The 12,416-nt window shown below is 39.5% G+C and overlaps 1 protein-coding gene across 3 annotated transcripts in view; it reads right to left on the bottom strand.

Annotated features, from left to right (window-relative positions):
• ICE1 (interactor of little elongation complex ELL subunit 1) overlaps positions 1 to 12,416 on the bottom strand; it is a 33,028-nt gene that overhangs the window by 4,080 nt on the left and 16,532 nt on the right. For 2 of the 3 annotated variants that reach the window (XM_051609424.1, XM_051609425.1), the window contains 5 exons: positions 11,943 to 12,295; positions 6,870 to 11,330; positions 3,910 to 4,078; positions 1,487 to 1,647; positions 20 to 210 (listed from right to left, as the gene is read on the bottom strand). In XM_051609424.1, the coding sequence (XP_051465384.1) occupies positions 20 to 210; positions 1,487 to 1,647; positions 3,910 to 4,078; positions 6,870 to 11,330; positions 11,943 to 12,295 (5,335 nt within the window). Of the gene's footprint in view, positions 1 to 19; positions 211 to 1,486; positions 1,648 to 3,909; positions 4,079 to 6,869; positions 11,331 to 11,942; positions 12,296 to 12,416 lie in introns of those variants that run through there. The other variant, XM_051609426.1, reaches the window with a different exon arrangement.

Below are 12,416 nucleotides of genomic sequence, written 5' to 3'. Positions count from 1 at the left end.
TAACTGCTTGCCACAATACCTTATAACATTGTCATGTGTCCAGTTCCACTTCAGGTGAGAGCACAGTAGATCCACAGCAAATATGTACTGCCAAGCATCTTGACTTAGATCTTCTCCATATTGCTCACTCCATTGAAATTCTACTTTTGGACATGACTGCATTTCTAAAAGCAGGTTTGAGACCATAATACCAGCATCTAAAGAGGAACTCTGGAATTTTAGAAGGTGATTAGCTTAATGCATGAGAAGATATAAATCCACAACCAAACTCTTTACCTATATTTGATTCTGACTGTCCAGAACATCTTACACCATAAATTCAACGTTGGGTTTGACTTAACACAAAGAATACATAGACTAAAATCTTCAAATACTGAGTAATTTCCTTGATTCTTTTTTTAAAAGGAGAGTTTGGGAGAAAAACCCACCCAACTAAAACCACACATCCTACACCCACTGTATTCTCCCCTACTACAATTTGGGGATTTTTGTTTCTATCAATGAAGCTTTGAAGACTTTTCTCCAATGCAAGAAAATTAGACTAATCCTGATCACTTTCTAAGGTCTCCTTGGGGTTTATTTGTTTACATGATTTTCTGATGCTACTGTTTGTTGTTCATTAGGGGCCTAGTTTCCAAGCAAGTACTTTCAATAGTACAGCAAGTCTGGCATTAGTAGGGGGTTTTCAAAACTACCAGGACCCTAGCATTCAAACAAACACTTTAGTCTGTTACACAAACTTCTCCAGAAGCAAATTACTTCCAGCTTTCCACCTGCATGTTATAAAATTTGCTTCTACTGCTATCAAATGTGTTCCAATTTTTACTCTTTGCAATGTCCTTTTCAGGATGGTACTATGTGCCTGCTGAAAACTAACAGATATTACATGACTCACCCAAGGGCTCAAAGACTTGAAGTCAAATCTAAAAAGTCCTTAGGTCCTTAATATAGGTTATCCTTCTGCCATCACTGCAGTTCCGTACTGATATGCCAGCTGCTTATGAAATTAACTGGCTGATATTTTCTTGGTGATAAATGGGTATTTATAATCTGATCAGGTATGAAAGATCATGAGTAAAATGAGACAGGCTCGTCTTGATATTAACTGTGGTAATTAACAGAGAACTACAAAAAACAGGCAAGCCCAATACATATCAAAAAACCCCAACAAAACAGAAAAAACCCACCTCAAAGAACATCAACCACAGTTTCATAGGACAGAATTCTCCAGTCCAAGAACACTCCATTCAACGTTTAAAAACAATCTTTAGTTTAAATGTTTAATAGAGGAATTAGTGTTTTTGTAGGGTCTAGACAAGCGGAGGAAAAAGGCCTGAAGCAGCAGTAGTGCAATTGTACAGACTCTCTACAAGATTTGCAGGGTACCTTCATACCCTTAAACATAAGTCAGCTGCTTGATTTGATGCAGCCAGCAAAGCAGCCAATGCACACAAAAGCCAATACTGACAATGAAAGCAGACATTACCTGTTCCCAGTTGAGGTAAACACTCAAACAGGCCAGCATCTCCTTGTTTGCACTCTGCCTGATAACTAATTGCATAGCTTTGTTAATTGCACCTTGGAAGACAAATATGTCAGACCATACATTTGTGATAAATAAAACCAATTTTTCTGATTCTGGGAAGTCTAAGAAAAAAAAGAAAACAAAGGAAATTTTTAACATTTAAAAACAAAACAATATATAATTGGGCATTAAAAGCTAGTACAATGTTCAGCAAGATAACTAGAAAAGAAGGCACAGAAGTCACATAAGAACTGCAGCCCAGGGAAGGAGAGTCATACTAGCCCATCTCAGTTCTGAGATTAAAGGAAATCTATCAGACCATCCTGAACACCAAAGCAGAGATCTTCAAGTCAAAATATTAAGATAAAACACAAGTGTGTAGACTGAAAGCAATACAAAGGACATTGGAATAAGCAAGAAGTAGATGTTACTTTCATGGATGAAATGCAATACATATGTCTGAAACACTATTACAACTATAAAAAACTACAAAAAAAAAACAACAATGAAAACTGAAAAGCTAAATATTTCTTCCTTCTTCACTCCAGCATAACTTCTACATTTGTAGAAGGATCTTAAGAACTAGAGAGCATATGAAAATGCATCAAATCAAGCAGCTTTACTGGAGTCCAAGCATAAAGAACTTGCAGAGTTCCATCTAGCGTCCTGGATGGACCTTTTCTACTCTGAAGCAACTCATCACATAAAAATGAACTTGTTGGGTTTTTTTGTCAGAACAAGGACTGCTGCTAAATTACAATTATCTACATGCAGCAACCTGAATTGCTGCCTGCAAATTTGGAAAACTTAAAAGACACTCTCAGTGATGAGTAAGAAAAGATGGAACAAAAAAAAGAAAAATGGATGGGGAAGAGAGGAGGGGTAAAAGGAAAAACAGCCAAAGAAAGGTAACATCTCATGTATAGTAATTTAAGGGAGAATACCTGAAAGGAGAACAGAACAAAAAAGCACAGACAAGAAGTCAAGAAAACAGATGATGCAAGTCCAGTGAGGTAGTACTGACTCTGTTCATAGTAACTTGTCAATTGTGTAGCTGACAAGTAAGCTCACATTTGCATTGCCATCATTCTGATGGGAGTTAATAGGTGAAACTATACAAAAGACAAAACCTTAAAATTAAGGCATTGTAATAAAAATAAACAAATTCAGATATGTTGACAGCTGTTCACACTCAAAAAAACCCACCATAAAACAACCACAACAGAAACTAATGCAATTCAAAGTATAGAATAGGACATCAGTTCAACAAAAGTCTGCATTTAGCTACTGAAGTTTGGATCTTATCCAGAACAACAAAGGAAAAAAAAGGGGAATGTTTTAATATTTGCAAGAGTCCACAAACACAGTGCCAAGGTACTGCAAAACAAGAGGCTTAATTGTTAATTTAGACTAAGAAAAATACCTGACAAGTACTAGTTTCTGGCATGGTGCAGTATTAAAAATATTAACATTAAAAAAAATGAGAGTTATGACAGACTGCATGAAGGACAGAAAAGCAAATAACTAAACAGGAATTCCAAAAAGAACCCATGCAAAAAATGCAACTAAAAATATTCAAACCCAACAACAAAAAGATAATTAAAAGAAAAAAAAGAAAAGAAAATCCCTAATAAGATTTAATAAAGGAAAAAAGAAAGGGATGTTATATGGAAGATAATCACTAAACCATTAACTGGTGGTTGCAGCATTTTGCTCATCAGTGCTCTCAAATTTTAATTTTATACAGAGATGCCAGTCTGTTCTGAACTCTGGATGGCTCAGTATTTTCAAACTAAGTGAAGTCCTTACAGCACTAAGGCAGACTCTCTGAATTTAGTACAGTGATGGTATGTATGTATGTATGTATGTATGTATGTATGTATGTATGTATGTATGTATGTATTACCTGTGTTACTGTGAACAAAAGGGGGGAGAGGAAGGATCCAAAATGAAAAAACTTCTTAACCAAGTGAGACTTTGGACAATGGAAAATAGTAAAAACTTTAAGGAGGACATGTACAAATGCACTGGTTTTGATCCAGGTATTGTCCAGTACCTGATGCTATTTTAAGCCAGTACATGTTTTTAAATTACACTTGCTTGTGCTCACTCAGTTAAAATAAGAAAATACTAGTAAGCAAAAAAGTACAGAAATCCCTGGAATCACATTATCATTATGGAGATGGTGGGGCAAAAATCAAAGATCAGAGGATCCTAAATAGAGTATTTAGTCTACACTTCTGCCCTATATAACAAAGTTGTAAGGAAAACGTCCCTTTCACCAGATTTTTGTGTGTATGTTTTTACAGACATAATCATTCTGGAATGGTACAGCAAAGATACACAGCATATTTAAGATACAAGCTCACTAAGCCATACTATACCTTCTTTAAGTAGGCTATAGCAGAGAAGACGGGCTCTTTCCAAATCTCCAAGCTGTCGACAAACTCCTATATAGACTCGACACAGAGCCTGATTGAAATTGTAATGTGTGGCACTCTTCTGAGCCTTGAGTTTATTGAGAATAGCATACAGCAAGGACTCTGCTAAATGCTGCAAGGCAGAAAAAAATATTGTTAGACTATTATATGCTTGGGAATATTTGATAACATTACAGTAGTACAACAAGTAAAAAGAACTATCTTATTTGCAAGAATACTGTTTGCATACATATCAAAAAGCAGAAGAGTAAATCAGAGGCAACCAGGGAAAGAAAAAAGAACAGCAACTTCCCAGAATAACATGAGGATGCCATCTACCACAGCATCCTCACAGCCAAACTGAAGACGACTGGACAGTGAGGTGGATTGGGAACTGGCTGAATCAACAGAGCTCAGAGTTATGGAACATGGGGCAGAGTTCAGCTGGACACCCATGTCCAGTGCTGTTCCCCAGGGGTCAGTACTGGGTCCAGCCCTATTTAATACATCTATCAATGACCTGGACAAAGGGACAGAGTGCACCCTCCACACATTTGCTGATGACACAAAACTAGGAGGAGTGGTTGACACACCAGAAGGCTGTGCTGCCATTTGGCATGATCTGGACAGGCTGGAGACTTGGCTGGAGAGAAACCTAATGAAATTCAACACAGGTCAGCATAGAGTGCTGCATCTGGGGAAGAACAGCCCCATATATCAGTACAGGTTGGGGGTTGACCTGTTGGGAGAGCAGCTCTGGGGAAAAGGACCTGGTGGACAACAGGTTGACCATGAGCCAACAATGTGCCCTCGCACCAAAGAAGGACAATAGCATCCTGGGGTGCATTAAAGAGAGTGTGGCCAGCAAGCTGAAGGAGGTTATCCTCCCCTTCTACTCTAGCCTGGTGAGGCCACATCCGGAATACTGCACCCAATTCTGGGCTCCCCGGTTCATGAAGGGTAAAGACCAGTGCAGGGCCACAAAAGTTGATTAGAGGAATGGAGGATCTACCATACAAGGGAAGGCTGAGAGAGCTGGGTCTGTTTAGTCTGGAGGAAATGAGATTGAGTGGGGATCTCATCAATGCTTCTAAATATCTAAAGGGTGGGTGTCAAGTGAATGGAACCAGAGTCTTCTCAGTGGTGTCCAGTGACAGGACAAGGGGCAATGTTCACAAACTGGAACAAAAGAGGTTCAACCTAAACATAAGGAAACACTTCTTTACTCTTAGGGTAACAGAGCACTGGAACAGGCTGCCCAGAGAGGTTGTGGAGTCTCCTTTGCTGAAGACATTCAAAACCTGTCTGGATGCACACCTGCGTGATCTACTGTAGGTGATCCTTCTCTAGCAGGGGAGTTGAACTAGATGATCTCCAGAGGTTCCTTCTAACCTCTACCATTCTGTGATTAGGTAATAAACATGCCTCAAATAGATGCAGAATACAAGTATTATTCCTTAAATATGTTGTTTAGCTTTGTGATTAAAAACTATCCCTTAAAGAAAAAGTGAGGAGAGAAATAATTACAAGTAGAGGAACACAACCTAGTTAGAGCAAATGGAGCACTCTGACTTGGCTACTCCCAGAGATGTCAAAGGATGACAAATACCTCGGTGTTCATGTGTGAGACTTAACTAGATTCTTCAAGAGCAGTTTCTCCCCAGATCACCTTACATGTGGAAGGGGGTGAGGAGGAGGTGATGTCTATAGTAACACGGAATTCCATAGGAGATCCAAGGAAGGAGAAGACTGGGATTGTGCAAGACCTACTATAGGATGTTTAGAGGGAGAGCTAAAAGTGAGGAGTATTATGAGGGGGCTTAGGACCCAGATTATGGAGAGGGCACAGGTTTAGACTGGGTAACTGCAGACACCAGGGAGTCTGAGTGTTGGCTTCATGAGGAAACAGAAGGTCCAAGCTGGCTACCTGAAAGACTAAAAAGGGGTCTGAGAGTCAGATGCAGGTAAGGCCATATGTCTGGACCAGTTACTGGAGGGATGTGTGTGCACTTCTGTGTCTGTAAGTCTGTCATTGCATGTGACAAGTGGAGAGAACAGGAGTTACCTACTGGATATACTGAGTGTCTAATATCTGTATTTTCCACTTCCAGGCTTTCACCCCGATCAGCCAGAGAAGGGAACAAGACTAGGTGCCTATTGTGTGTATGTGTGCCTATTAGGAGCACACAGCCGGCCTCACGACCAGCTGGACCTGGAAACATAACACGGCCATAACCTTGCTTCTATGGAGTTACCAGATTTGACAACTCCTAATGAAAGTGAACCAAGAACTTGATAACAACTTTTGTGGATAACATAATCATGTTCATGAACTGAAACAGGGCGAAGTTGCTGAATCACTCTGTTGCAGACTACAAATGATCTGTGAGAAAGATGGCAATTAAAATGATTTTTTTCAAAACAGATATTAAGCAAGTGCTGAGAAACAAACTATTGAAATATTTTTCTAATACAATTCACTTAAACAACCTGATGTAGAGTAATAAAGGTAAACATGGAATGAAAAGATATGTCACTATTGTATATACAATGCAGTTTATCTTATTTAATAAAAAAAAAAAAGGTAATCAAACCTCACATGTGTAGAGGAACTCCTACAATTGTTAATGCTACCCATTACAAAAAATGCAGCAAAAATAGTGGTTTTATGCATACATCAGGAATGCAGTTGTATTCACAAATGCAGTTCTGCATCTTGGATACTGTTGAACTGTAACTTCTTGTGAAGTTCTATATTCTCTTAAGTTACACAAGTTTAGATGTTTGATAAACTTTTAAGACTACGCTTTGCACTGCAAACTGCCTGAACAATTGAGAATTCAAATGCTACATACTCTCACTCTTTTAATCTGCACAGAATTAAATTATTAAAACACAAAATAATTTAAAATTATGCTACTCACCTTGTTTTTTATACCAAATTCATAGACAACTTCTTTCTCTTCATCTCTCATTATTGGAATCTTTGAGGTATTGTTGACATATACATGACCCTTAATAACTGGTAACAAGTCAAAACAGGACTCAGCTATTTTCTTCAGTGCCAAAGAAACTTTCTGGCAGTCAGGATCAATAACCTTCTTGACTGGTAATGATGCTTCTAAACTGGAACTGTGTGCTGAATCACTGATTTCACAGCATTTGTCACTGAAAGCCTCCTGCGTCACGGAGATTGTATTTTTAGTATTTCCTGTAGCAACAGTATTATTGGGCTCGAGCTTTGATGGTTCACTGTCCAACCTCAGTCTCTTTGCACTTCTTGGCATAGGTATTGGCAACAGTGTCCGTTTTTCAAGATTATTTGATGAGCCTGAAAATAACTGCTGATTTTGCACATCGCTGTCTTGATCTTTGCTGCTATCAGAATTCAAATTGCTCTTAGTTTTAACAAAAGCAGTTGATGTAGATGCAATTGCTTTGAACCCACCTATTTGAGCCACAGGCCCCGGCAAACTTTGGCTGTCTGAATACCCACAGGGGTTAAGCTGAATGTTGCCTTTCAGAATGCTTAGTGTCCTTGCCCTTGCAGATAGCTCTGGATACATAGTATCCAGTATTTTCACAGAGTTCTCCCGAGGCGCACTTGGAGCAGCACTATTGGCTACGACCAGAGGAAATCTTCCCGGGACGGGAAGTGCATGCTTTGGGATGGAAGTACAAAATTTCAAAGGTGAGGAGCGAATCTTTCTACCCATTGCCACTTCTGAGGGCGAGGGAGAAGAAATTAAGAGAGCAGACTTTACTGTTGGAGTATCTGTTAACGGAGACATGAGAGGAGGAACAGGAGTTTCACGCAGTGGGGATATCAGTTCATCGAGAGGGGAAAGCAAAGAGGATCGATCAGCAGAAGACATTACTGGGGATGTGGTACATGCAGTTTTTGGAGGAGTAGCAATCAAAGGCTGTAGCAAAGGCGGGAGAGGAGGACCCATCTCTTGCCTGATTTTATTTATAGTCTCAGATGAGCATTTTTTTGGCACAGAAGTATCAGCATTTGCAAGTACTGGCTGAGTTAGTTTAGCTTTGAAAGTCTTTGTTTTTCTTTTACCTTGAAACAACCTCTTTGACAGCTTGGCATGCATCACTCGGGCAGCTGTCTTGGTGGAAACAGTTGGTGGTTCTTGCTTTTTGCACTTCAGTGTATCACTCTTTTTGAGAGCAACATCCACACAAGACTCAGACTCCAACGCACATAGCTTCTCAAATTCTGGTTTTTGTGGCTCAGGCGGCTGCTGAACTGTCTGACAATTGCCCTCTATATCAGATAGGGCTGGATTTGGAGGACACCCAACAATTATTTTTTTTCTATTACTACCATCTGTGATAACATCAGTATTGTCTTCTCCTATGTTGCAAGCAGTGCAAGTACTTTTCTTGCTGTCATTGATGCATCCCACTCTGTTAGACTCTACCATGCATTCATTAGCACCCTCCATATTTTCAGAGGTTACTAATATACACTCTCTTTTCCAATGGGCTAAGTCTTTAGGATAACCCTCTCCAGCAATACCTGACAACTCATTTGCAGTATCTGGAGAGGTGTGTGTTTCACAGTGTGTACCCACACCCACCACGGTGTCTGCTTTTAGATGACTAACTGCCAAGGCATTTTCTGGATGCACTGTTGAATGAAGTTCACATACTTGGTAACCAGCATCAACAATTCCACCAGTTTCTAGAGAACCCACTGCAATTCTCCTGGAAGCTCCCATGGGAACACACTCAGAACATTCCACATATCTAACTTTTTGTATAGAACAGTCTTTCTCTTCAGATTCATTGTTCTGCTCTGGCATATCAAAATAATTTTTAGACCTTTTTATGGCATTTTCCCCAGATGCCTCAAAACTATTCAATTCTTTGCTTTCTTCATCAGCTGTTGGTGAATCAGTTCTAGCAGGATCTGTTCTAGCCTCCCACATAGAAGTCCTGCATCCTGACTCTTGACAATCAAACTTTTGGAGAAAAAAATTATTCTTACTATAAGAGTTTGCATCCAGGATCTGTGATTTAACAGATGCCTGAGGTTCTTTATCTACTGGCTGTTCCTTCTCAACTGGAATTTTCACTTCATTTTTGTGTATGCATTCATTCTCAGGGCAGTCCAGTTCTTTGCACATGTTGTCTTTTTCAGCAGATAAAATCTCAGCACCCTCTTCCAAGCTTTCTGAAGAACAGTTAAATGCACTACCTGTAACACAATTTTTATCTGTTTTGTTTTCCCATGTATGGGAAAAAGAAGCCTCTTCTGTTAAATCAGTTTCAACAAAATTAACAGCTTTCTGAGGACTGAAATTTAGAGCAGGAGGCATTATGGATTCCAAGCCAATCCCCACTTGCACAGGAGAATCTGTTTCTTCAATATTTATACAGCCCATCTCCAAATCCCCATGAGTAGAAAAGGCCAAGCCACTATTAAAACCAATTTCTGAAGTGGACTGGCAGCTGATCTCCAAAATATTTTTCTTTTCAACATTCTCTTCCCAGTTACATGAACTGGAGCAAGTCACCAACTCCTTGTTTTGTTTATTTAATTCCCCTTTTATTTCATCACATTTAATGTTTTCAGTTACCAAGAACTGATTCAGAGGTTTTGCAACCTCTGCCTGAGAAGTACGATTACTTTCCACTATGACAGAATCAGTGGTATCCACACTTTCTATCAGCTCCCTGCTTTCTTCTCCAAAATCTACTGAACTAACTTTTACTTCAGTCTCTTGAGATTCAAACATTATCAAGCCCTGAGTTTCAGATAGCCCACGTTCTAATGTACTACACAGGTTTTCAGGTTGTTTTACTTCACCTTTTATTTCCATAAAATCTAAGACAGAGGATTCACATTCAGCTACACTGCTTTCTGCATCAATAATGCAAGCCATCTTTGGTAGTGCAAGTACACTTTCCAAGTCTGACTTTCCTTGGGATAAATTACTGCCATTTTTTTCCTGGTGTGGTTTGCCTTTTAAATAACCCACATCCTTTGTATCTATTAATTTTCCATTTTCTACACTATGGAGTAGCTCTGATGTTTCAGCTATTTCTGTAACACCTTCTCTGTTAAATTTCATGGCTATTTCAATCTCAGGTCTGGTTATATTAACATCTTCAATTTTGAACTGTTCATCATCCTTTGGAAAGGCTGACAAAGCAATCCTCTCCATACCTACACTTTTGTCTACGTTATCCACAGACAATGAATTTCTGACTCCTTCAATAGCAAATGCAGGTAAGTAATGTCTAGAGACTGTAACAATCTCCGGTTTGCCTTCGCTGTCTGCCTTATCTTTTACTGCTTGGACACACTGCTTCTCCAGTATTTCTTCACTTTCATGGTTTACTTCAGAGCACTGAGAGTGGGCAAAGATCCCAACAGCACCAGTGTCTGCCTCAGTATCCCTAAGTAATCCCTCTTCATTATGCTGTATCGTTAGGTCTTTAGGACACTCCACTTCACAGAAAGATTCTGAACTACTAACATCAGACAATACATTTTCTGAGAGCTCTCTCTTCTTATTTGCCTCTGCACAGCGTCCTTCCTTCTTTACTGCAGCTGTTATTTCCTCTCCAACTATCACTTGTTTTACATTTTCCCCTACATCACCTGCCATATTAGTAACTTTTATTACATTTTTTGATTTGTTTTCAGCCACTTCATTCTGTATCAATATATCAGATTTCTCTTCAGAATCTTTGCTTTGCAGCACAATGCATTGCTCGGGTGGCAAAGGAGTAACATTTTCGGGAACAGATACTGCCCTGGGAGTTTCTCTCTCTCCTGATAATCCATCTCGTTCCACTTTCATTAATTCACCATGCTTTTCAGCTGTACTCCCATTACCAACAGCACTGATTTGGAGAACATTCTCTTCTGTCTGCTCTGCCTCATCACATTTTTCCATCTGATTCTGAGGCTTGAAACTTTGTAACATAAAATCAGCTGAGGAACCTGCCTCTTCACTGTGCATGTCCTCACTTTCTCCCTTCTTTTCTTTGATGGCTTCCAATTCATGTGCTGTTGCTTCAGTTAATTCTCTCTTCTCAGTCTCCATATTCTCCTCCAAATGATCTTTGTTAGCTTCCATGTTTGTAATTGAAGTAGCAGCTTCAGTTTGCTTTGTTTCAGCATCATTCTCCTCCTTGCCTGACATCTTTGGACTGATATGAACATTGTTTCCATTCCAAGAGATTTCTGCATCAAGTCCATGCTCACATGACTTGCTCTGTCTGTTACTCTCCTGGCTGAGGCTGAATGCTTTGTAACTCTGAGGCTGAACTTGGTCATCCTGTAAAATATCCTCCACTGCAGAAACACAGCAATCAGCTTCCTCGTCGCTGGAATCTGTGACTTCGCCAAACACTGTATCCTTTAATGAAAAATACAAAGTTAATATTCCAAAGCCTGGTATGAGTTTTAAGATGTAGTTCTCTAAAAATTCACTGGTGGCCCTGACATGCGGTGGTTTTGAGAGATTAAGACTGATCAACAGCATTTATACTCTTCTCATCCTTCTCCTCTATGTTCTTCATAGCAAATGGAAAGTACCCCTGTGAAAAGTCAGAGACTTCTTGACCTACCTACTTGCATTCTAAGATGACTGGAAAACAACATTTGAGTAGGTTCCCCTTGATTTTCAAGCTGTGGAATTTTGCTATGAAAGCCACGCTTATACCAAACAGGAGTTGGGACTGTAAGTCTGCAACATTCGGAAAATAAATTATGACAGCAGTTGAGACATGGGTGACTTTGTTTTAAATACACTCGAAAATTACCTTTCCACAGGCAAAAGCGGTGGCTATGCTAGCAGGTAAAAAAGTATCCATGTGGATCTAAACACTCACACAGAGACCCTTTCAGTGCACGAGTAAGTAATACTGATACTAAAAAAAATATAAAAGCCCAAGAATATAAAATAATTGTTTTTGCAGTGACTAATACAACCAAGTTAGTGCCAAGTCAAATATACCATGAAGCTCACCTGTGTAGTTAGTGGTGAAAGCTGTACTGGAGAAAGTAGAGCAGGGAGAGGCCTGGCCCAGTTTAAGATATCCATCACATTTCCATCTGGGCTCTTTTGCTCCTCATCAGAGAAGTCTGAACTGCTGTGCACCCCATCTGTCTGTATTATCACATCAACAGTTTCATCTTCACCACCGTGCAGACATTCTTCAGCAGTACTGTTCTCAACACAGTCACCTCCAAAAGGCTCAGTACTGGCTTGAAGTTGCATGGTTGTTACACAATTTCGCTTTTCAGAACTTTCTAGTAAAGAATACTGAGGTAGCTTTTTGCCATCACACTTCCTGATCTTTTGGTGGATTTCTACAGTTTCTAAGATTAAAAAAAAAAACCTCTTAAGAACTTTCCTCCTCCCATTTTTCTTCATAGAGATAACACATAGTAATAAGAATGCATTACCAATTGTTCAAGTGTCCTTCCCATAGACTACTAG

The sequence above is a fragment of the Apus apus genome, chromosome 2, assembly GCF_020740795.1.
Source record: "Apus apus isolate bApuApu2 chromosome 2, bApuApu2.pri.cur, whole genome shotgun sequence".
NCBI lineage: Eukaryota > Metazoa > Chordata > Aves > Apodiformes > Apodidae > Apus > Apus apus.
Note: the sequence above shows the minus strand (reverse complement) of the source record. Positions and strands in the feature narration are given on the sequence as shown.